Here is a 24,233-nt window from a genome sequence, read left to right as displayed (position 1 = left end):
CGGTTCTCCTAATATAGGCCTATCTCGCTATCTATTCATTCCAAGACATCGTTTTCGTATTTGTGGGGTACTACAATGGTTAGTGTAACCTGATGGATTTACAAGTACCTAACGGCTACTTCGAACATTTCTATGAGACCGATCAGAACGCCCTCTCAATATGGACTTAAAGAATTTATTACGACGATTATACAATCTGCCTCCAAGAGCGGATGTTTCACCAAGTCAACGTTCCAGAAGAGCCAAGCCTTCTGGCACATGCTTGTGCAAGAACTGTAGGCTGACAGCGCTCCGATTTGAGAGACAAGCCTTTGGATCAAGCCTTTGGATCAGGCTCCCAAATTTTCATGCAGCCCCTGGAGAGCCAACAATTGCAATCAACAAATTTAGATCCGACCCTATCAAAGCAGCCTCTCGGAAAGTGGCAGATCGACTAACCCTATCCCGGTCAAGCTTTGCGCACTAGCCCGCCAAGCTCTGACTAATCGGGAAATCCAACTTCCTGTCTGGGAATGGCACCGGAAAATGTTTTGCCTGCTAGTCCGAATAGGGGCTGGTGGTGTGGATCATCACCACTCGAAATGGCAACCATCCCCGGGGAAGAAGTTGCTGACCCGAATAACCCTCAACAGCCAGTTGTCATTAGTGCTCTCTCCGAGTCAACTCGCCCCCAGGGCCCCCCAAGTTTAATTGCGAACTCCTGTAATCTTGCTGCGATGGAGTTGTGCTGCTTTAATTGGATCGTTCGACCGCATATCAGCAGATCCCCAACTCGCTTGCAACAGCATTACTGTCGGATGGCTCGGACCAACCGCTCAGCTGTCTCCTGAGCAGAGGCGAGAGGAAAAATCTTCCTCCTCCACGACACGAGCAAAAACCAGTTTTCATGGGTGAAATAAAAGACCCAGGTGGAGTCTATCGTGGCTACCAATAACCAGGCTCGACGAGAGACACCGTCTGGTGTCCCTTTTTCAGGGACAAATGGCAGATTGCCCCTATTTTTAAAAGTTGGGTTTGGGCCCTTGCCCCTGAAAGCTGCCTATAGTGGGATTAGCCCCCGCCGATGCCTCGGAGACTAAGTGCCGACTCGCTCCTTGATTGGCTGCCACCATCTTTGCTTCTGTGCTATCGATAGCTTGCTCGCTAGAAGCCAAAGAGGCACTTTTTTTTATCTCCAGCGCTATAACTCCGTCAATGGGCTCCTTCTCCTTCCTGCCCGCCACGAGCCATGAACCTGAAACCATTCCTGTCATCCCTCCCCCAGGACAGCCACGAACCCGCCCATACCCATCCCGCACCCAAACCCACCACCATCTGAGTCGGGTCACCCCAGACTCTGACCACCAATTCGATTACCACGCCCTCCTCGCAGTTCCGCCGTCATGTTCTATCTTCGCCATGCCTGGCTCCTAGGGGTGCTAGCCAGCCTGGTGGCCGCCGATGAAACCGATTGCAACCCTATCAACAGCACATGCCCCGCCGACGCGGCGCTGTCCACAGAGCACACATGGTGGTTCAACCAAACGCTAGATGACAAGCTTTGGGATATGCAGACGGGGGAGATAGAGTACACGTCGGAAGGAGCAGAATTCAGCATCAAGACGGAAAACGCCTCCACCTTGTTGGTGTCGAACTTTTACATCTTTTTCGGTGTAATGGAGGCTCATGTCAAGATGGCCAAGGGTGCAGGTATCATCAGCAGCGTGATCCTGCAGTCTGATGACTTGGACGAGATCGATTGGGAGTGGGTGGGATACAACACCAGCGAGGTGCAATCAGACTTCTTCGGAAAGGGAAACACAACGACAAGTGATCGCGGTGGCTACCATGCTGTATCGAACGCGGATACCGAGTTCCACAACTACACTACTTACTGGGACAAGGATCGTCTGGAGTGGTGGATTGATGGCGAACTGAGGCGCACGGTCAACTACTCCGAACCTCTCACTGTCTATGGCAAGAACTATCCCCAAACGCCGTGCAGAGTCAAGGTCAGCAATTGGCCTGTGGGTATTGCGTCGCAGTCGATAGGAAACATCGAATGGGGTGGTGGTTTGGTCAATTGGACCGACGTCCCTTTTACTATGACGGTACAGAAGATCCGTGTCCAGGATTTCTCCTCGGGCAAGGAGTACAAGTACATCGGCCACAATGGGTCTTACGAAAGTATTGAAATTGTCAGGTAAGTCATTTTATCGTTGATGCCAGTCACCTAGGTAAAGGGCTATTCATCTAACTGTTCTTGTCTATAGTGGAAACTCCACTGCCGCCAAAGAAATCTCGAAGAAACCCGCCGAGACGCTTGCCCATAAATGGGACAAACTGGGCACAGCAGCCCACATTGGCGTCTACTGCGGTGCCGCTGCCTTCGCTGCTCTCTGTATCGCCGGCTTTGTCCTTTACTTCCTGCGCCAGCGCCGCCAAGGTCGTCTCGAGCGCGCTCTTGGTGAAGGTCAGGGTACTGCCGCGGACCCGACCGAGATGGAAACGTACAAAAAGCAATGGAGACAGAGCGACTGGACGAATCGTCGTGGTTACCAAGCAGTGGGACAATAGCCTAACCCTGCTATCTGCTCGTGGTGTTGTGCGGAATGTTTTACGATGGGTGAAGCACATGTCGATTTGTTCTCTTCTCTCCTTTTTTTACCCATACTTGGATACCGACTGTCTAATGCGAAACACTTAGATTTGTTACATTATTATTTTTGAGATACATATTGAGCGATTTAATGCGTGGTCTATTTTTTGAGAGCATTTGTCATCCATAATTGTGTATATAGATGGAGCGGTTTATCGATCATTAAGGCAATTAATGTACATTATTGGGAATACACTACCATCAAATTTTTTTCTAGTACGCAATCCAGCTGGATGCACAGACAGCAAAATCTCGCCCTGAGGACAATTTGTTAGGTGGCGGCTACTCTGCAGACATAGCCACACGATACATCCAATGATCTACGCTCCACTCTCATGCAAGGAGGTTAGGTTTAGTTTGCTTGCCACGCAAGAAACTATACCCGGTTTTGCGCGTCTGACTGTCCAACTGCTGTGCTTGGTAGGTAAGTCGAGCAGGCTTGTCAGTCCCCCTCGCCTAGCAGGCACATTGTCATATGATGATAGAATTCCATGCTTTATCCGCATTAACCTGGACCCCATGGCTAGACTGTAGATGAGACAATCCAACAATCTAGAAGTATGCACCAAGCAGGAGCGGTGAATCATCCAGACATTCCAGACTCAAACATCATAACCCATCTGCTATATAGCGAAGACAAATATATACATCTCATATAGTAGTAACTATCCCCAGTGCCAGCATACTTTCCCCATCACAAATCCCAACAGCCCAGTTCCCTCTCCACCATGACAATCGACACCAAAACCATCACCGTCTTCGGTGCAACCGGTACTTTACCCCCTTACCCTCCTCTCCCCCATACCCAAAACTAACTATATACCCATCCAGGCCGCCAAGGCAGCTCCGTCGTGCGCTCTCTCGTACAAAACCCTACTTTTCACGTCCGGGCCATAACCAGGAACCCATCGTCAAGCAAAGCCAAAGAACTGGCTTCCCTAGGCGCAGAGCTAGTCAAAGCCGATGGGTTCAACCGACAGGAACTTCAGCAGGCGTTTTCGGGTAGTTGGGGGGCGTTTGTGAATACGAATTCGGAGGATCCGGTTTGTGCTACTTCTACTCATATGACTGGGGTAATGCTATTAACTTGGATAAATTGTAGGAACTAGAAGCCAAAGGCCTCAACGACGCCGACCTAGGCAGCAACATCATCGAATGCGCGGCCTTATCCGGCGTGCAGCACTTAGTGTATAGCTCCGGTCTTGCGATATCAGAAATGACCAATGGGGCAGTAAAATGTCCTGGTCTTGATCGTGAGTATCCACAAACCATTTTATATCTCCATTGACTAGACTAATAATGGATAATACAGTAAAAATCCAAGTCGAACGACAGGCCTACACCACCAAGGGCTTCAAAACCGTAACTCCCATTGTCGCCGCGTGGTTCATGGAGAACTGGCTCGAGCCAGACTACGCCGACTTATTCGGCGGATGGCCCACATTCCCTGACTCTGAGGGCTATCTAACATACAAGACGCCCTTTTGGGGCGGGAAAGAAGATTTCCCCTGGATCAGTATGAAAGATGACTTTGGGGATTTGGTTCATGGGGTTTTTGTTAACCCGTTGCGGTGGAATAGACGGCTGATTCAGGGGTCGAGTGATATTGTTTCGTCGGCGGAGGTGGTTAATACGTTTGTTTCCGGTAAGGTTTTTTTCTAGTATTATTATTATTATTCTTTGTCTGGGGGAAAGATGGTTGCTGACGGTGATGGGTATAGTGACTGGCAAGAAAGCCCGGTATGAGGTTCTGGCGGACCCGAACGACATGAATACGAAAGGGGAATATTGGAGGGAGCAAGAGCGGGATGTTTTTATCTATTCGCAGTTTAGGGATGGGGAGTACTTCGGTAATGGGCCTACGGAGATTCAGACTGCTGCCGCGTTGAAGAAGGTGGCGTTTAAGGCCAAGGGGGAGAAGGGGAGGGAGACGCTTATTACTGTGAGGGAGTTTATGGAGAGGGAGTTTGCCAAGGTGTAGAAGAGATGACTATACTATGTCAGAAACTGGATTATGCAGAGTTACTTGCGCAAAGACACAGCTGGCTGTCTTTATCCCTTGCACTTCTGGCGTATGCTTTATGCGCGGGTTGGAGTAGCGGTGAATTTGGTTGCATCGTTAACTTAGCATACCATCCTGATTTACCAAAAGATCTATCTGCAAAGAATCAAGGCCAGGCAGTGGTTCCCGGAGCCTAGTACCTGCCGAGGGACTTGGTTATCTGTGGCTGAGGGCGAACCCTTTTAACTGAGTATTTGATCTGTATAAACATGCGATAATTTACATTGTAAATAGCTATACACGCTGCCACCACTGAAGCTTACCAGACGCTATCTCTTCTCCACAACATTAGTCCCGAATATATTTGACCCCTCAAAGCAAATGAATGTTAGCAAGTGCTACAACCGACCAACCTACTAACCTAGCAAGAAGCCACCGAAGGGTAGTTCTTGCAAGCGCTAGACTTCTTTCCCCCAGTGACCTTCACATCGTCCCAAGTCCAGTCCGAGCAGCTACCAGATCCGCAAAGAAGATAGATATCAGTGGCCTTACTATCCACAGTACCAGTAACGCTCTCCAGTTTGACATCCGTAATAGTGACACCGTTCGTGGGCTTACCCGTAGGCTTACCATCCTCGTAATCCTGCTGGATAACGACGCCGTAATCGGAGATGCCGGACATGACAATGTTGGAGTAGGTGATCTCAGACACGGAGCCAGTGGCACCGGAGATAGTCTTGATCCGAACGGCGTTCTCGGAATTGCTCACGGTGGAGTGCTCAATCGTGACATTCTTGACGACGTTGTTGGAGCGGTCGCCGACAGAGCCGATGGAGAGACCGTGGCCGCCAATGCAGGTGCCGCCGGTGAACCAGATGTTCTATAGAATATAAGTATAGTTACAAATCACGTATACATGTAGAGCTGCTTACCTCGCCAGAATTGATCGCAAGACAGTCATCCTGGTTATGAACCCATGGTTTGATGATATTTACACCGACCGAGTTACCAACATCAAACGCATCAGTGTTGTGTCCACCCAGGCTATCACCGTCCGCATTGTTGATGGTAATGTCAGTCAGGGTGATGTCATCCGACTCAACACTAAACGCCATAAGGGGAGTGTTCTTGATATTCAATCCAGTAATGGACGAGGAGTCAAGGCCATGGGCGTAGAAGAACTTGGGCTTCTTCTTTCCGCTGGTCCCCTTACCGTCCCACCACCGCGAACCGTCGCAGTTGATGAGGTGGCCTGAGGCACCAGTGACGGTGATGTCTTTGCCACTCATGGAGATCAAGGGGCCTGCCCATTCTTCATAGTCGAAGGTCGTAGTGCCCTCGAAGATGACCTTGGTACCACTGGTGAGACCGGTCAGGTCGAGGGTGGTTCCAGCGGGCACTTTGATGCTGTCGAGGGTGATGGTAGAGCATTTCGCCTTGCCCGCTTTGGCAGCAGCAGCCGTGGTGAAGGTGCAGCTGTCCCGGGCTTCAATGGGAGAGGCGGAAGCGAGGGTGGCGCCGGCAGCTAGGCCGTAGGCGAGAAGAGAAGCAAAGGAGTGCATGATCAAAACGATAGTGATAGAAAAAACGACAGAAAGAGTGTAATCGGTCTGATGTCAAATGAGTGTAGGATGATGAGCAAACTAAACTCAGCATCAGCAGGCATGAGGTTCTTATAGTCACAACTTCAGCGAACCTCTTCTAAATCGGAAATCCATAACTGCCGACAGCCCCTGGAGAGATTCTGGTCCAGGGCCCCCGTTTCATATTAACATGTTGTCTCAAAGGTTACCTTATTTTTTAATGAACTCAAGTTCTGTATGGTGGGCATTTAATTTGTACGAGCCGTGGTGGCTGATCAGCCGACGGGGTCCGCGGGTTACTGAACAGGTTCGCATATCGATGAAAAGAACGCAAAATTTATCTCTCGAGCGTGGACCTATTGTCGCAGGTGACAAGACGGAGAAACACTCATATATACCGCCGGCTCAGCACATAAGCAAGCAACACTATAACTAACTTGCCTTCACAAGCAGCCGTCAGTCCTGGAGGAAGCGGGTGCCGGATTAGGTGCTTAGGATCCAAGCCGGTTCTGCAGGGTACGAGTACGAGATTGCAGCTATATTAATCCCAGTAAGGCAGCAGCTTGAAATGCAGGGTCTGCGGCACTTACGGTACCTCGCAAATTCCACCAATGAATGGTTCTCAAAATCACTCTGTGCCAGATCCGGAGCGTGATCGGCTAGTCTGTAGTTAATATTAATATCAGAGGTTCGACCTGAAACTAGTGCAGCGTCCAACCGTTCCTTCGGCAGCTAGATCAGGAATAGTGCGCAATGCTCGCTAATCAGGGTTGAAAGCTTGCCGGCAATAAGCAACCTGGAGTGGGGCCAGTCAAGAAGAGGAAGGACAAGACAGGAAAGGAGGAAGCCATTGGCTAACGGTGAGCGAATCCGGCGGACTATACTGGCCACGCAGTGAATAGGGGGCGGTTCGTTGTGGGAAGGTCACAATCGAGTTTTGTCTTTCGATTGCAGCTTGAGCAGGACTTTTTACCTGCAGCAGCATTAACATAGTAGCCTCAAAATCTGAATGATGCTATCGAGCACAAATACTGGCATACCTTCGATGAACCCATTCCTCGGACAGGATACACGGTAATTCTGGCGCAAAAAGGTCATGTCTGAGGCTGGTACACAAAAGGCAAACGGCGCCCCTTGATTCCCCTGCAGTGCAGGTGAACTATATTGACCCGCTTATTACGCTCTTCATCAATTGCCCACCGGATAGCGGCTTCGCTCTATCGCTCCTCCCGTTAGGTTGTAGAAGCAAAACATGTCGAGCATTCCCAACAGGAGATCCTCCTGGCATCGAAATAATACAGCCGTCCGTCATCGTCCTAGGAGCGGGAAGAGTATTGTCCTATTTACATTGGCTTTGATAAGCGGTTATCTGGGCATTATGAAGAGTTAGGAATCTTACCACCATACAAGCGCCAAACGAACCGTACATGCGGACTAACAACCTTCGCGAAATGGCAGTAATCAGTTGCTGTCCGCGTAGAGCGCGAGCACCGCGTCTTCCATCATCTCATCATATGTTTTAGGGTGGTAAATAGTCACCAGGTAAAAGTAAACGACGCTGTTGAGAGCAAAGGGCGCGCTGGGTGAGATGTAGTTCTCGAAGGGGGTGGAGGAGTAAAAGCGGGAGAAGTGAGGATTGAGAGCCAAGGTCACGTTGTCTTTTCAATAAGACATACATTGCTTACATATTATCGCCTGCGTGAGACTTCCTATCATCGGCTCTTCAACAGGGGTAGTTAGTTTCTAGGTCTTGGAGGTAGCTACGAGTATACCTGGACTCGACTAACTTGATTTAAAAAATACCTTTGCATGATAGATTCATTTTGTGCTGCGACTGGTTCCATACAGTGCTTTACCCAGTTCAGCTACTATAACTGAATGCAAATACACCATGATGCCTATGCACACGACCGACAATATATGATACGATACAGGTCAACCAACCTGTGGTCAGTCCATCAAGCAAATTCCATGATCACAGCCAGTGCTCGGTCAGGGTCAAGCGAAAAACACCCGCCAGCAAACGGGACACGCATTGTGATACTCGAGAAACCAGGTCTCAAGGCACTGTCGATGAAAGACATGCTTACAGGGCAACGCATGTATGACATCTGCTTTGTTCACAGTTTCGAGGCATATTGCACTATAATTACAAACATGATATCTGTTAGTGTCTGCTTGAATAGAGTCACGTCCAATCACAACAATAGTCAGGAATTGAATGCGAAGAATGGACCAACCAGATGCTACTTTCCCAATCCCTACTTAATAACGGACTCCGTTCATGACAAACAGTGGAGGTATACCACGAATCATAACGCTTGAGGGGCGCGACGCGGTTCAGGGATTTCAGACGCTGGAGAGAATTCCATGCGGCTGTATGGTCCGGGGTTGTGGCAGGCGTAGAGGTGAAGTCGAGAGTGCCATAGGCAATACAGTAAGATTTCAGAAGAAGACTATAGCACCATGTTATCCAATTTTAGTACAGCTTCTATCAGATAGGAGGAGCGAGGTAGAAGCTGGAATTATACCAGATCGCAGTGATTATGTACACGCTCAGGCACAAGATGAGAAGAATTTGGAGTTGAAGAGCTTTGTCGGGAACTGGAGGTTCTCCTGGTTCTGGATATGGAGTCTGTTCTGCGCCTGACTCTGCCATTGTTTTTGATGATCGCTCCCCTTCTGGGATGTCTACCCTGTATAGTACGAATTGCTTAGGGTGTCTTCAAGGGGATGAGAGCGAGGGATATATCGTTCCATAGGGAGGTCCATCAATATAACAGGCCCGAGGGACATGGTCTTGCGGCCGAAAGAATGCCGAAGTCAGAGAAATCTCACGAGAATGTTTGGAAGAAAGAGGAAGGAGGAAATGCGGGGGGAGAGGGTTTTCTGGGGGGGTGGAGCATGGGCCGACCATGAAATAAAGCCAGCCGGGTACCTTCTGCCTTGTGCTTCCAGGGGAGCATCACAAATAAACTTTTGGTTTCTGATCCCACTAATCATGGCAGTAAGCCAGGCTGGTCATAGTGACGCGCTGATTTCCAGCTGTCAATGTAGCAGGAGCCTATTGCTGGGCATTTACAGCATGCAGAACAGTCAGGCCACATGATAAGATCCTCGTCTCAGGCAGATGGAGGAAGATCTCCGATATCAGCAGCTAGACATGCCACGCTAATTAGACTTTCTATAGCCACGTCTAGGCCTCTCCAAATAATCTAAAAGCATGACAGGCCCAGGAATGATGTTCGACCCTCTGTGGTCCCTACATCTCAAACCAACTATAACTATTTGATTAATTTCTCAATACTGCACCTTTCAACAGCCAAAGATCTCAGAATGCCTCCCAAAATCCCCGAACACCTCTATCACGTCCTCTTAACCATCACTCGCCTCAACAAAAACCCCAATAATCTCGTCGAAATCCTCCGTATCCCTGGAACTTACACCAGTCTACTCGCCGCCAAAGCCGCGGCGCACAGCTGTCTCTACGACGCCGGCTACGAGCGTGACTTCTTTCCAACCTATGAAACCAGCGCCCACATTTTCGAACAAGAGAACCTGCCCGATCGCACAGGACTCGCCATTTACGCCGTTGCGCCAGACGGCACCACCTTCCGCGTCCGTATCGATACCACACAGAACAAGCTCCAGCTCACCACCGATCTCGACGATGGCCGCATCTCTATCCCGCTATTTTACGTCGTGCAGGCGAATGTAGAATATGATGCCATCGAGGGGGAAAGCACAGTGCGGGAGGTGATAGTGCAGGGCACATTTACGGATTACATGCAAGCAAGGGAGTACGCGAAGGGAGTCTTGTTGTCGGAGAAAGATGGCATTCTGAAGGGCAGTTATGCGGCGTATGTGGAGGCCGGAGAGGGGGAACGAGATTGTGGATTTGGTGAAAATGTGGTAGTGCATGCGGCGTCAGACTATGGGGTGAACTATCTGGTCAGTGTAATCCGAAATCAAGAATTGGGCAGTGTGAGTTTGGCGGAGGCGGCGATGAGGATTGGTTGATTTGACGTTGTGTTCGGCGCTGTACCTCCTCCATCTTTCCTAACTAATATCCACTCCACGTACATCCTATGACTCTTGGAAATATCCACTTGTTCACTGTCTCGCACCAGAATCTTCTGGATACGACAGTCACAAGCCCTACCATCATGCCACCCGGCATAGATATCCAGGCGCGGTAAACCTCACCCATGGAACCGCACCCTCCAAAACCACCTTAACCTCCAACCCCACGCATCCCCGGATTTCCACTTAGTTTGGGACCCATATCCAAGACCCATCTCTTGATGCATGTCAGAAATCAAAGGAAGGCGCATGCTCTCTCTAGGAGTTTCTATCCGAAAAGACCCCGCGCGAGCCACCCGCGTACAAATGACAGCATTTCCCCCGACCACGCCATTCCAGTTTGCACGTTCCACCGCATACAATAATGTACAAATAAGACAGACCATCGCCAAAGCAGCAACAACCATCGCAGCAAAGACACCAACAATGCTCAAACAAACCACCCACCTCCTCAGAACAACCCCAACCATCACCAGATACCCAATCCACCATTTACGAAATCTACAAACAACAACACCAAGAGCAATGTCCCTCCTGCCACACCACCCCCGTCCCGTCCCCTCCCTCCTGCGCGCCTTCACAGACCTAGACAACTATCTCACGACATCCACCGCTACAGATTCTCTATTCGCAAACTCCCCGCGCTTTGACCTCCGCGAAACAAAAGACGCGTATATCCTGGATGGCGACCTCCCCGGCGTCAAGAAAGAAGACGTCACGATTGAGTTCACTGATCCTAGCACGATGAACGTCAGGGGTCGCAGTGTGCGCAGTACGGAGGGTGAGGATGGGAACTGGTGGTTCTCGGAGCGCACGATGGGAGAGTTCCGTCGCTCGTTTAGTTTCCCGGCCAAGGTGGATCGGGAGCATGTGGATGCGAAGTTGACGGATGGGGTGTTGTCGATTCAAGTGCCAAAGGTTGGCGGAGAGGTGGAGGAGGAGAGGAAGGTGATTGATATTAAGTAGGGGCTACTACATTGCTTGGGGTTAAGGGGTTGATTGTGCTTTATGTTAGTTGCGTGTGAAGGAAGGAAGATATTAGCGGTATTTGTTTTAGCTATTCATTGGGAGGCTGGCTGATTTCCAACAGTGAGAATGGACATTATGCATGTTAGCGCTATATATATAATTTAAGATTTTTCTTTTGATAACAGTCGACGATTTATTGTAGGTGAATTAATTCGGATAATATGGTATGAGGGATTTGGAGTACAGAAACACAAAGCAATGACATCATAAACAAAAAGTTGTTCTTGGCTTCTTGCAGCCAGTTACCCCACTCATGTGCCAAGCATGCCGGTGCAGAGATAGATGTTCGGGGCACACAGGAAGAAAAACAAAAACCAAAAAGATGGTCCCAGAGGGGCTCGAACCCTCGACTTTGACGTTATTAGCGTCACGCTCTAACCAACTGAGCTATGGGACCCAGTTGATATGTGTTGCACTGTACCTTTGCAATATATCTTAGCACAGCGTGAATGCTCCAAAACCTTCCCCCACAGTTCTCAAGAGTTGCTCATGGCTTGAGTCTCGGCATTATACTACAACAAACTAGTCATCTATAGCAGCTGCTTTGGTATTCTCCCTTCGCATCTTTTGCAAACTACTCATTTTGATCATACATATTGTATTAAGAGCTTATTGTCAAGGTAAGTGAGCTGCTCCTAATATCAGCTTACTCCTCCTGTTAAGTGGCTAATAACTAATATATATATATCCAGCTTCCATACCATATATATTATATACACATACCGCCATACTCCAAATGCTGTCCTCTCGAGTCACTGACAACCGAATCAGGATGGAAGTATTTGTCTGAACAAGTTCCACGGAGAGGAAATCAGCCTCAAACCCAAGCCAATGCCTAGGGATTCTTCTAAGCCTGCAGGCCGCTAATGCTATAATAGGAATACCGCCGTCAATACCTCAGAGTCGGCAGATGACTACCAAATCAGGACTGGTGGTCACTGATATCGAGCCTCCTGGCACATGGACTGCTGCAAAGCAATGACCGCGACGCAATGCCATCGGTCGCGTGCAATCCCATGACCAACTACTATAAATGAGACTTACGCCATTTATATTTACCTCTACACTCTATCTCCCTTCCCCGTTTACCCCACTTCCTTTGGTCCAGGAACGCACTCTTGGCATCAAACCTGCCAGCACAACACACCTAAGCTGACGGCGACTCAACTTTGGTCACTTGACCCAAAGATTTAGAACCCCTCATGTGCTACATGCGATATTTCAACCAGACAAACCAAGTTGTCAAGAAACCATGACCAATCGCGTGGGATTGACTTTCTCCGCGATGTCTATCACACATGCCGTCCGTTGACGATCCCGTATCGCCCTTTGCACAGGACGGAGGTTTCCTTATCCCGTTAGGCGGAATTGTTATCAGAGCACCAATAACAGCCTTGAGCTATATCTTCAAACTGATACGGAATGGCCATACAAAGCTGGAGATAAAGACAGCCCCTGATATCTTATATTTTGAGGCACCCCCATCCTGGCATCCTATGTCAGACAGACATCTCAAAAGACCTGGCGATTGGCATGCACGCTAGTCGGAACCTGGCGATATTCTCAAAATAGCCGAGGTCGGGGCAAGAAGGTTCAGTCAGTCATCCGTACAGACGCTCAGTGGTCGAAAAGCAGCTAACTTGTTTGAACAGGGCATCATATCCGTGCCGTTCGCGGATCTCAATGCAGATTGCGTTGGCCAAGCCAGACGTGGGCTGCAATTGCCTAAGCTTCGCTGTCACGGATTTGGGATGATTGACAAACATGCTGCACCGTTACTGATTGAGATATGAGTTGCGTTCTGCTTACATCGCCTAATTAGACACGATCGGGATGCTCCTAGCTGCTTCACTCCCAGCTCTTTCTTGCGATATCGGACAACAGCAACATCAAAAGCATTGTTATCTCAATTATGGGGCACCACCAGCGTCTCTTTATCTATTTATCTCCCACGCTGGCCATTACCAAATTCAATGAGGCTTCTGGGGGTGTCTTGGCGGCCCAGTGACTCCCGACTGGCTGTTGACCCGAGGTCCAACAACCCCATCGGCCGGATCCGATGGAAGGGCAGCCGGCAGGTGGAGAAAAGTCCAACGACGATCTCAAATTGTCCAGCGGGGAAGACACACGCCTGCCAGCTTGGCGATCGATGCCTGCTCTCTTGCGATCCTTTGACTTTGGCACTGCTTCGGTTACAGGAATCCTATTCTAGTCCGAAATGCCCAAGTCCACGCGACAGACGGGCGCCGCCGATGGCCGACCCATATGCAAATGCTTGGACGCCTTTTTATAAAATGTCCGCACCGGAGACCAGGGTTCAACGGCGTGAGCCAAGTCCAATTGATCATTACATGCGGGGACATCCTGGCTGATGTCGCGATCGTTGCATAGAATCTTCTACTGCATGTCTTAGCCATGCAACCATACTTCGGCCTACGCGGCGCTCTTTTGAATCGCGCCATCATCTGGCTGGTCGTCTGCCCGGCCTTTGTGTGCTATGGGTACAACCAGGGAGTGACGGGGGGTCTCCTCACGCTGGAGTCGTTTGCGGAGACATTTCCCCAGATGAACACTTTGACCACCACTGGGGCCCAGCAGCACTACAACTCCACCATTCAGGGTAGGCACTCTGATCGCTACTCATAAATGCTCCCATTCTAACATTCCACAGGTACGGTGGTCGCTCTGTACACCGTCGGCGGCATTTTCGGATCACTATCATGCATCTACCTCGGCGATCTCCTCGGCCGGAAAAAGGTGATCTTTATCACCTCAGCCATATCGATAATTGGGGCCTTGCTGATGGCCACGTCTTTCGGACTGGCTCAATTCATCGTGGCACGTGTTGTGCTTGGACTGGGAACCGGCGGTTATGTTGCAACCGTGCCCGTGTGGCAGGCCGAGATCTCGCAAGCGGGCAAGCGTGGCGCCCATGTAGTGACAGACGGTATCTTCATTGGGGCGGGCATTACAATATCGCTGTGGATTGATTTCGGATTCTACTTCGTCACGGGTAACTCCGTGTCGTGGCGGTTCCCGCTCGCCTTCCAGATCGTCCTGTCGCTGATGGTGATGGCCTTCATCATATTCTTCCCAGAGTCACCCCGGTGGCTGATAAAGCGAAATCGAACCGAGGAGGCCCGTGAAATCCTGGCTGCGCTGGCAGATGTCGACCCAAACGACGAAAGCATCACCCTGGCTATGCGCGACATTGAACGGTCGCTGGCACTCTCGGGATCTGGATCGTGGAAGGACATGCTGAGCATGGGCGAACAGCGACTCTTCCATCGGACGGTGCTGGCTGCAGCAGGCCAGATGTTCCAGCAGATGTGCGGAATCAATCTCATCACATTTTACGCAACAACCATTTTCCAACAATATCTAGGCCTGGATGCCATACCATCACGCATTCTGGCTGCCGCCATGTGCCTCACTCAGCCATTGGGCGGATTTCTCGCTTTCTTCACAATTGATCGGCTCGGTCGGCGAGTTCTGATGCTGTGGAGTGCCGTGGGCATGTCCGCCTCAATGGCTATCCTAGCCGGAACAACGTCTCGATCTGATGATACCGCAGCGCTGGTCGTAGCGGTGGTGTTCCTTTTCGTGTTCGAGTTCATCTTCACCGTGGGATACTCGGGGTTGACCTTCCTGTACGCGACAGAGGTCGCACCACTGCAGCTGCGAGCGGCCATCAGTGCGGTTTCAACAGCTGCCGTGTGGACCTTCAACTTCCTCCTAGCCGAAGTGACCCCGGTGGGCTTCGATACGATCGGATACCAATACTACATCATCTTCGCGGTGTTGAACGCAGTGATCGTGCCGACCGTGTACTTCTTCTTCCCAGAGACGAATGGTCGGTCGCTGGAGGAGATTGACGAAATCTTCCTGCAGTCGAAGAGCGTGTTTGACCCACCGCGTCTAGCAAGGACATTGCCGCGGATGCATCTGGCAGAGGTGGTGGATGATCCAGAGGAGGTGGCCGATGCGAAGGTGGGCAAGAGTTGACGGTAATGACTGATGATTATGACATGCTTGATTGAGGATCACATAGCTTTCGAAGTTAGTTTAAATTGGACATGTTTTATATGCATCCCTTGCTTCTTTCCAGCTATTGTTCAGTGTAGATAGGTCACCTGACCGGATGTGGTGTTGCCCAGTTTGTTTCTGTTTGACGGGTTTGGACTTCAACTTCGCCAACTTCAATTTCAGTTCCATGTCACCTTCATCATTCCCTACCATGTCTCCTCCCGATCCGTCTATCTTGGCTGTGCAAGTGGCAGCGTGAGATGGGAATGAACATACTTGGGATGCTCCGGGGAGAACAAAGAACCAGCCACAGCGTAAAGCTCCAGGCTTCTGGAGCTCGTCTCACGATTATAAGGTTCGAACGGATGCAGAAACCCCTCACCAAATCAGTCTGAGACCAGGCCCAGATTGAATCTTCAGGAAAAAGGCGTTCCGTGGAGATCCGCAGAGACGAGTGGCTATTTGTTCTTGTAACCCCACAGCCCCTCCGAGTCCGAGCCAAAGATCCACACTGACGCAGTTGTATCCATAATCTGAGAGCTACACCACCCTGGCTGGCCATGCCAGGTTGTTTGAGCCATACGAGAAGATACACAAAATACCCAAGAAATTGAGACTATTGAACATTCATATTCATTACATACATGTCATAAACATTATTTTTCTCTCCGACCGCGGTCAATTTACCGCACGGTGTATCCTCCGTCAATGATCAAATCGGCACCCGTCGTGTATGTGCTGGCATCACTGGCGAGATAGACATATGCACCCTTCAGCTCCTTGGCATCGCCGTTCCGGCCCATGGGAATCATTGACATCCACAGATCCTGAGTCTTCTTCTCCACAAAGTCTGACAATCCCGTGTCGATGTAACCCTGGGAGATGCTGTTCACGCGGGCAAAGTCCCTCCACTCGTTGGCCAATGACCGGGCCATGTGGATGCAGCCTGCCTTGGCAACGTTGTACGAAGTCTGCTCCTGGGGGAAGTTGGCAATGTGACCCGACATGCTGGAGGTGATGATGAAGCTGCCGGTTCCGCGCTGCTTGAAGTGCGGACCCACCGCCTTGGCGCAGTGGAAGGTACCCGTCAGATCCGTCTGGATGACTTCTTCCCAGTCCTCAACGGAGCCATCGAGGATACCACTGCTGGCTGTCTTGCCAGCGTTGGCAATGAAGGCGTCAATCTGGCCAAACTCGGCCAGCACGTCGTCCACGAGCTTCTTGACGCTGTTCCAGTCGCCGACGTTGCACTGGTAGGCCTTGGCCTTGACACCGTAGGTGTTGCGAAGTTCTTCGGCGTTCTTCTCACCACCCTGAGGACGAGAAGAGTAGGTGAGGGCGATGTTGGCACCCATTTCGGCGCAGCCACGCGCGGCTTCAATACCCATGCCGCGAGGGCCGGAAGCGCCGGTAATGACGACGACCTTGCCCTTCAGGCTGAAGAGGTCGTGGACGCTGGAGGCGGAGGGAACGGGGATAGGCATGTTGATTGAGGTAGAAATAACTTTGTTAAATGCAGTAGATGATTGTTGTTGTTGATGTTGTCGAGATACGACAACAGGCACAACTTTATATGCTCGTTCGGAAGTGATGAAGTCATCGGCTGTGATGATGTCATGACCGAAACCGGTTGGTTCATTCCAAGCCCTAATAGAATTTGGCAATCAGCTCTCCTCCACCTTTCATCCACTCCAACGCAGATGTGGATAGACATGAATTGACCACTCAAAGCGTCGGATTCCCCTGGTGTTCCGAGTTTCGTGGACGTTGCTCGGGCCGGGTCGGTCATGACGACATGTTGCCGCCGGCCGATGCAGGTTCTGCAGGGTCTCTGCACCCTATTTTACTCAACTTCATTTCTGCATCTGTCAAGCAGAGACCTTGCAAGGGATCAAGTTAGAGATAGTCATGTCCACCCCTGTCGAGGAGCCACGCCCGTCGCTGCGCCGCGCTAGCACGGTGCACACCAATGAATTCGATGATTCGTTTCTGGGACGGTTAGTCTGCCAATCATTGCCAAGCAGACCCTGTCCATACAGCCACTGATTCTGACGTTGCAGGGTACGATCGTTCTTTCGCCGGGACCCCCATGTCGGGGTAGTTAGCCACAACGATCTGCGTGACAGGGAGGACCTTGAGATCCATACCTGGAATGGCAAGGATGATCCGGACAATCCGTGCGTGAAGTATGCAGTTGTTAGGACACTAGTCTAACAGAACTAGGTTCAATTGGAGCACTTCCTACAAATGGCTTCTCACGGTTACTGTTTGTTTCATGTATGTCCTCTTAGCCTTGCTTTCAAAGGTGCAATGCTAACAGGTATAGCTCCATCCTCACTGGTATCCCGGCCGGTTCCTACGGCTCCGGCAACAACTGGATGGAAGAACGATTCCATGTCCAAAACACGCCATTTCCAAACCTTTACTGGGCCACGACATCTTGGAACATGGGAGCAGCCTTTTGGCCTCTCATATTCGTGCCCCTGACTGAATCCTCCGGTCGCATGCCCGGCTATTTTGTCGCCTACATCATCCTCATCATCTCGCTGTTCCCCTCCGCCTTCGCCCAAAACTACGCTACTCTCGTAGTAACGCGGTTCTTCGGTGGTGGTGCTTCCTCCGTATCCATCAACATCGTCGGCGGTAGCATCAGCGATGTCTGGTACGGAGACAAGGCGCGGAGTCTCCCCATGTCCCTCTTCGGATTTACCAGTGTGGTTGGAATTGCCCTGGGGCCATTCATCGGATCCGCCATCGTAGCCATCCACAAAACTGCCCCGTGGCGCTGGATCTTCTACATTCAAATCATCTACCTAACGGGCCTCCTTCCTATCTTCTGGTTCATTTTGTACGAAACCCGCGCAGACGTGATCCTTACCCGTCGGGCCAAGAAGCTCCGCAAAGAAAAGCAGCGTCCCATCTACGCTGAAGCCGAGCTAGACAACACCAGCGTATGGCGTCTGATGCAGATCTCCTTCGAACAGCCTACACGCATGCTCCTCACCGAGCCTGTCGTTGCCTTCTTCACTCTCTGGATCTCCTTCGCCTGGGGCATCTTGTATCTCTTCTTCAGCAGCGTCGTGCAGACCTTCTCCGCCAACTACGGCATGAATACTTTGCAAACTGGGACCATTCAGCTGGCCATCTCCGTGGGTGCGCTGATTGGCACTCTCGTCAATCCTCTACAGGACATGCTGTATCTGAAGTCGGCGAAACGCAACACAGAGAAGCCGGGAAAACCTATTCCGGAGGCTCGGTTGTATACTAGTATCATTGGCAGCTTGATGTTTGCAGGCGGGCTGTTCTGGTACGGCTGGTCCAGTACTCCTTCTGTGCCTTGGATCGTACCAACTCTCGGCATCGGGTGCACCGGTATTGGCATCTACAGTATTTACATGGCAGTGGTCAATTACTTGACTGATGCGTACGAGAAGTACGCTGCATCAGCTCTGTCCGCGGCATCTCTGGGACGAAACTCCTTTGGCGCGTTCCTGCCGCTGGCGAGTTACCAGCTGTTCCAGAACCTGGGGTACGGCTGGGCCGGGTCATTGCTGGGGTTCATCGGGCTAGCACTGTCAGTAGTGCCAGTAGTGTTAGTATGGAAGGGACCCGAGATCCGCCGACGCAGTCCATTCATGCGCGAAGCAACCTGGGGAGCCGACGAGGAAGATGTCATAGAGAAAGAGGGTGACGGAGAAGCGACCGTGTATCGCGACACGCACACAGGGTATCCCCAACACGATCGAGAGGAAGACAATCGCGTGTGAGGAAGTGATATCACCACCTATAATAAAAGCATAAAAGCATTCATTGCCAACTTAGCCACCTCATTATATACAACAAGAATACAAAAGACTGACTGACTACTTGCTATAATTCTGATGCCACGTATAATCCCTCTCCCGTTCCAACAATCCCCTAACCGCCTCCCTCGGCGTCACCGGCTCTCTCTCCAACACCTCCCCCATCAACCCATCCGTAAACCCAGCCTCGCCATTCTCAATACTCTCAAACCACCCCACCAACTGCCGGAAGAACCCCTCCGCTTTGCCCCCGAAATCATTCTCCGCGTTCAGTCGTACATACGTCTCCGGATCGACTACCTCGATCTTCACCTCCCGGTCAGTCGTCTCATTAATAACATCCACTATATCCTGCACAGAAACAGGCTCCGACGCAGTCAACAGCACGATCTCTCTGTCATGACCACCCTTCAACATCAACTTGGCTGTTGCTTCCGCCAACTCCGACCGGAGCGTGAATGCGATTTTCCCCGACGAAGAGGGCAGATAGAGGGTCGTTGACTGGGGGTACCAGTTGATGAAGAGCGGGAAGGCTTCAGTGTAGATTCCTTCGCGGATGGAGGTGTAGTTCACCCCAGATCTATCAACCAACCATCAATACCACTGAAAACAATTCTAATAAGGGAGGGGGTGACATACTCTTTCAACATATCCTCCGTCATATAATGCGCCTGCTGCACCGCAGCCTTGGAATCGGACCCGAGGCCTCCAAACGCGAGGGAGGTGTACCATACCTATTACACCATTATCATTACTATTTATTGCATCTTAAAATGGAAATAGGGTTTAGGGAACGTACATGTTTGACACCATTCCTCTTCGCCGCCTCCACGACATTCAAATGCTGTCTTCGGCGCTTCTCAACGTCAAAGGTATTCGTACTCACGAAGAAAAGGTTCTCTACGTCTTTGAAAGCGATGTCGAGCGTTGAGGGGTCGTCGTAGTTGACGGTGCGGAAGGGGATGCCTTTCGAGGTGAAGCGGTCACTGTTGGATGGGTTGGAGGAGGATGCGGCGTATGATACGCCGTGTGTGGATTCTTGCGCTGGGGGGAAGTGGCTGGTGAAGTAGTCCAGGATGAGGGAGCCGAGGCCGCCCGTGCTGCCGGTTAGGAGGTAGGTTAGGGGCATTGTTTCTTCTCTTCCTTCTTTTTATTGTCTTGAAGGCGGGGGTTGAGTGTGAATGGTTGAAGTCAGACTGGGGATGAGGGTAGGATGAGGGTATTATTTATGTGATTGTAATTGTTGTAGTGTTGTTGAAGCTATACACGAAAGGAAAATAGTATAGTAGTAGGTATTGCTGATAAATCAGACATTTGTCAGATGGCGTCATGTCCGTGAAGGTAATTGGTCGATGGGACGATGTTTAACATGTTAGTGCTTATTTTCTGTGCTATAGTTGTTGCATTCTTTAACGTAAATTTAATCTACTGGTTATTTCCAGGGCATACTATTGCTTACCAAGCAGTGTATGCAATTGCAGGGGTCCAAGCCGCGGCGGGTTCAGGATTTAGTGCGGCTGGTTCAGAGAGATTCTGATACTGAATGAGCTCGTCCACGTGATTTAACTGCTTCAGTAGAGACTGACATGAACACAAATCAGTTCTTTTTAGTTGTGAACTCACATTTCAATCGTATAGTAACCGAAATATTTTTCAGTGTTGTGACTATCATAGTATCAGGCTACTGGAATTTGATTTGTTTATCTTATTTATTTTGTAATTTACTATGACATAAAGATCACAGAGCTGAAATGAGTATCAAAAATAGTCATCTATCAAGTCCATTCCGTATCACAGTTTCTGGATCAGGGACGTCTCTGAAGGGGTCTCACTCGCGGGGGTTCAACTCGCGGCGGCTTCAAATTAGTGCGAGAGTATCAGGAAATTTCTGATACTGGATGATCTTAATCACGTGAAAAGATGGTTCAGTATCAGACTGTATTAGTTCTGACACTGAATAACCTCTTCTGACACTTTCTGAACCCGAATCAGCTGCTCTCTCTATTGTTTCGGGGGCCTTAAAAATGAGAAATGAGTAGGAGTCTCTCACAGCATGCCCTAGCGCCCATACCACTCAGCTTATACACGTAACCACATAAGTAGCTGCTGTCTAGCATCAGCACCAATCTCTAAAGGTGTGTATCCAAACAGCCAGTCTTTCATAACGCGCGCCTGCACAAGTCCACTTATGTATAAGTGTAGACTCATCGAGAACCAGACAAAGGTCCAGCTATACCCGACCACCTTCTCAAAATATATGCTCTTTCCAGAGATGCCAGTTTTCTTCCATGCCCAGCGCACCAGATCCTCCACTACGATGGCCAAAGGCTGCGACATGAAGAAGGCCAGCTCGCCCATGTCGCGGCGAGTGACATTGAACATCTGGGCCTGGTGGAAAAGGCAGCTTATCCCAAACGAGATGAACAATTGGCTGTAGCTAGACGCTAAACCACCCTTGCGGAGACGTAGGAAACGAACAAGACGTTTTGATGGTTGCGATAGCAGCTACATGTTCTGTTAGCACGAGCATCTCTTGGAATGCAGTTGTCTTGGGATTCTACTCACCCTGCGGCATACCTGGTGATATGTTACACTGCATATGTGTAAGTAAGCATTTAATGGCCTCATTGTGTAGGTTGTGACACATACCTCCACATCTGCCTCACGCTCCATGCGTCTTTCAATGGCCCCATGAGAGGCGGCCATTCCCAAGTTTCCGTCGCTCCTGTCGCAACACCCAGGGCAGCCGCGAGTCGATATGCGCAATTCAGCCTATCCCATATCCACACCGCACCCGACCATCCCACGATAGCATTGAAGACAACTGTCTTGAGTAGCTCATCTGATCTGATTTGCGCTCTTAAGGCACATCCTAGACCCAGTCCGGCTAACGTCCCCATAGATTGCACGTAGTAGAACACCACCCACCACATTTGCCAGCCCACGTACTGCCACCTTGGCAGCTTTGCATGCGGATCCGCAGGAACGCCTTTCACCTGCCAATTCCATCCAATTCCCCTATGCACGGGCAGCATCAGCCTGAAAGCCCACTTCACACGCTGTGAGAACGTCGTTAAATCCTTCCAGCACTGGCCCTGGGCAGTAATAACGCCCCCCTCATCCCCACGCTCTTCATCTGTGAGTTGGCGGCCAATGAACGCAGGCGCGTCCTTGCCGTCTGTTGGGGTCAGGAAAACAAAGTCAAGGTACCACAGCGGAAAGGCAATGAAATGGCTGTTATTGTAGTAATCTGAAGAGGGATCACCAGTAGTGAAGCACGGCCAGCTGGCGCATAAGTAGAGCAAGAAGGGCCAAGTGGAGAAGGCTGAGTAGCCTTTGTTTTCTACTAGAAAAGGTACCAGGGAGAGACCGAAACAGCCAGGCGTGTAATAAGTGGGAAGGGGTTTGCGCTCTGAGAGAGCGGGATAGAGAGACGCAACAATATCCATAAGAACAAATACGATGTTTTAACCAAATCGAGGATCTGATCGGTTGATTGTACGGACTGACTGACTGATTGAATCCTACCCCGCTTTTGGCTGCTCTTCTAACGTAAGCGGCAAGCGAGTCGGCCACCTCCACCTGTAGCATATCGAAATTCTGATTTGTATACAAAATGAAGGTTTTTGAACACCAATTCCAATATTTAAAACATCTATATCTCAAGCTATTGCTCAATAGTGTGAGGGCCACCGATTATAGACCACATGGCTATCTTTTGCACCTGTGCTGACGGGGGACACTGAGTTTGTGCAGGATTGATGCGACTAACGGGGCACCTGGTACGACGGGCTGAATACATTGTGTTACAGAACGGATAAGGGGATTGAATGCGGACATAATAAGCCCTAATTGTCGTCTCTGTGTCCATATATTTGAAAAAGAAACCAGGTCCGCCATCATAAATAATGGCAATTAGGGTCAATCTGGGTCTCGTGTAATGCGAAATTTCTATGCCGGCTCCTGATGGTCGGCTCCACCTCGATCCGTCCAGTTTGCGTGATAGTCAAGAATTAATGCGGAGGAAACAGATGTTTACTGAAACCTTGAAACACACGGCATGTATTTGTTGAGCCAGCGATGCAGCTCGCATTGTAGATGTTCATTGAATATCGCTAGTTCTTACCTCCTGGGGCTGGCGGGTAACTGGCTACCATAATTCACAGCTGAGCCGTCCACACGGTCGAATATGAGTTTCTATATTGTATTGCAGTTTTAAGGCTTGGAATATCTCAACATTCTTCCCTGATCCCGACCCATTATAGAGAAAGCAATCTTTTTATGAACATGTAAAATAACCACCGCACTTTTTTTTATTCAAAATATCTATGCCGGTCTCAAGTGCACATTCCAACATCGTAATTCAAGGTTTCCTGATACTTAGGGAATTTGGGGCCACAGTCACTTAACCGTCTGTTTTGGCCTTTATATATCAAATATGGTATGTCTTCTGCCTCAGTGGTTAAACTTTTCTAGCCCAGCGCAAGGTTCTCAGAAGTGTTCAGGGAAACATGACAGATATGATTTTATAGGAAAAAATCTGGGCTTATAATCTATTAAAATATAAGATTATTAATGAAGTAATAGATTAATAAGGAACTAAGTAAATAAATATAAATTACGGTAAAGAAATAAGTCAAATTAGTAATTATCTAGGTGCTCTAATAAAATAAAGTAAGAGATTATTTATAGACAGCCTGAGTACCAGGCATGTGACTATGCCTACTCCGGCAGTTGCCTCAACAAGAAATAATATTAAATCATGTGCATAAGCTCATTCAGGGTCAAGGTTTCTCTGAACCCGTCTGAGCTGTTTATCCAGCCCCAGTCTGACACTGTCGCACTAATTTCTGAACCCGTCGCAACTCACATGCCCAGTTTAGACTAGCGCGGTCCCTATGTATAGCACCTTTCAACAATTGTACTCTTTGTGTTATGCTTAGCTTGTTTATGTTGCATGCTGATCGTTATTACTGACGACCAACAGATTTATTCTGTTAACGTATACGAGTACAATGTGAATTATGAGATAGTACCACCTCGAAATAATCGATGGTCTCTTCGACTAA

General features: G+C 49.7%; 10 protein-coding genes and 1 non-coding gene across 11 annotated transcripts; 6 read left to right on the top strand and 5 right to left on the bottom strand.

Moving 5' to 3' along the window:
- Positions 1–1,382: 1,382 nt before the first annotated feature.
- AKAW2_60223A (glycoside hydrolase family 16 protein) lies at positions 1,383–2,556 on the top strand (the record flags this gene model as incomplete). Its single annotated transcript, XM_041692326.1, has 2 exons — positions 1,383–2,182; positions 2,253–2,556. The coding sequence occupies 2 exons, from the start codon at positions 1,383–1,385 to the stop codon at positions 2,554–2,556; spliced, it is 1,104 nt and encodes a 367-aa protein (XP_041545721.1).
- An 810-nt stretch (positions 2,557–3,366) lies between these two features.
- On the top strand, positions 3,367–4,619 carry AKAW2_60222A (NmrA/HSCARG family protein; the record flags this gene model as incomplete). The annotated part of the gene is made up of 5 exons (XM_041692325.1): positions 3,367–3,409; positions 3,470–3,681; positions 3,741–3,891; positions 3,951–4,283; positions 4,360–4,619. 5 exons carry the CDS (start codon positions 3,367–3,369, stop codon positions 4,617–4,619), a joined length of 999 nt encoding a protein of 332 aa, XP_041545720.1.
- A 442-nt stretch (positions 4,620–5,061) lies between these two features.
- Positions 5,062–6,202, bottom strand: AKAW2_60221S (glycoside hydrolase family 28 protein; the record flags this gene model as incomplete). Its single annotated transcript, XM_041692321.1, has 2 exons — positions 5,062–5,520; positions 5,573–6,202. 2 exons carry the CDS (start codon positions 6,200–6,202, stop codon positions 5,062–5,064), a joined length of 1,089 nt encoding a protein of 362 aa, XP_041545719.1.
- A 3,357-nt stretch (positions 6,203–9,559) lies between these two features.
- Positions 9,560–10,243, top strand: AKAW2_60220A (uncharacterized protein; the record flags this gene model as incomplete). The annotated part of the gene is made up of 1 exon (XM_041692320.1): positions 9,560–10,243. The coding sequence occupies one exon, from the start codon at positions 9,560–9,562 to the stop codon at positions 10,241–10,243; it is 684 nt and encodes a 227-aa protein (XP_041545718.1).
- A 288-nt stretch (positions 10,244–10,531) lies between these two features.
- Positions 10,532–11,272, top strand: AKAW2_60219A (Hsp20/alpha crystallin family protein; the record flags this gene model as incomplete). The annotated part of the gene is made up of 1 exon (XM_041692319.1): positions 10,532–11,272. The coding sequence occupies one exon, from the start codon at positions 10,532–10,534 to the stop codon at positions 11,270–11,272; it is 741 nt and encodes a 246-aa protein (XP_041545717.1).
- A 386-nt stretch (positions 11,273–11,658) lies between these two features.
- On the bottom strand, positions 11,659–11,732 carry AKAW2_t60008S. Its single transcript has one exon. It is a non-coding gene; the product is annotated as a tRNA-Ile (tRNA).
- A 1,868-nt stretch (positions 11,733–13,600) lies between these two features.
- On the top strand, positions 13,601–15,340 carry AKAW2_60218A (putative MFS sugar transporter; the record flags this gene model as incomplete). Its single annotated transcript, XM_041692318.1, has 3 exons — positions 13,601–13,660; positions 13,727–13,955; positions 14,007–15,340. 3 exons carry the CDS (start codon positions 13,601–13,603, stop codon positions 15,338–15,340), a joined length of 1,623 nt encoding a protein of 540 aa, XP_041545716.1.
- A 704-nt stretch (positions 15,341–16,044) lies between these two features.
- On the bottom strand, positions 16,045–16,845 carry LXR1 (SDR family oxidoreductase; the record flags this gene model as incomplete). The annotated part of the gene is made up of 1 exon (XM_041692317.1): positions 16,045–16,845. One exon carries the CDS (start codon positions 16,843–16,845, stop codon positions 16,045–16,047), a length of 801 nt encoding a protein of 266 aa, XP_041545715.1.
- Positions 16,846–17,269: 424 nt separating this feature from the next.
- Positions 17,270–19,128, top strand: AKAW2_60216A (putative MFS multidrug transporter; the record flags this gene model as incomplete). Its single annotated transcript, XM_041692316.1, has 4 exons — positions 17,270–17,358; positions 17,422–17,538; positions 17,585–17,638; positions 17,688–19,128. 4 exons carry the CDS (start codon positions 17,270–17,272, stop codon positions 19,126–19,128), a joined length of 1,701 nt encoding a protein of 566 aa, XP_041545714.1.
- Positions 19,129–19,224: 96 nt separating this feature from the next.
- Positions 19,225–20,293, bottom strand: AKAW2_60215S (putative NmrA-like family protein; the record flags this gene model as incomplete). Its single annotated transcript, XM_041692315.1, has 3 exons — positions 19,225–19,744; positions 19,804–19,898; positions 19,964–20,293. The coding sequence occupies 3 exons, from the start codon at positions 20,291–20,293 to the stop codon at positions 19,225–19,227; spliced, it is 945 nt and encodes a 314-aa protein (XP_041545713.1).
- Positions 20,294–21,243: 950 nt separating this feature from the next.
- On the bottom strand, positions 21,244–22,613 carry AKAW2_60214S (wax synthase family protein; the record flags this gene model as incomplete). The annotated part of the gene is made up of 3 exons (XM_041692314.1): positions 21,244–21,669; positions 21,730–21,757; positions 21,814–22,613. 3 exons carry the CDS (start codon positions 22,611–22,613, stop codon positions 21,244–21,246), a joined length of 1,254 nt encoding a protein of 417 aa, XP_041545712.1.
- Positions 22,614–24,233: the final 1,620 nt, after the last annotated feature.

Source organism: Aspergillus luchuensis, chromosome 6 (assembly GCF_016861625.1).
Source record: "Aspergillus luchuensis IFO 4308 DNA, chromosome 6, nearly complete sequence".
Classification (NCBI taxonomy): Eukaryota; Fungi; Ascomycota; class Eurotiomycetes; order Eurotiales; family Aspergillaceae; genus Aspergillus; species Aspergillus luchuensis.
This window is presented reverse-complemented; position numbering and strand designations above follow the sequence as displayed.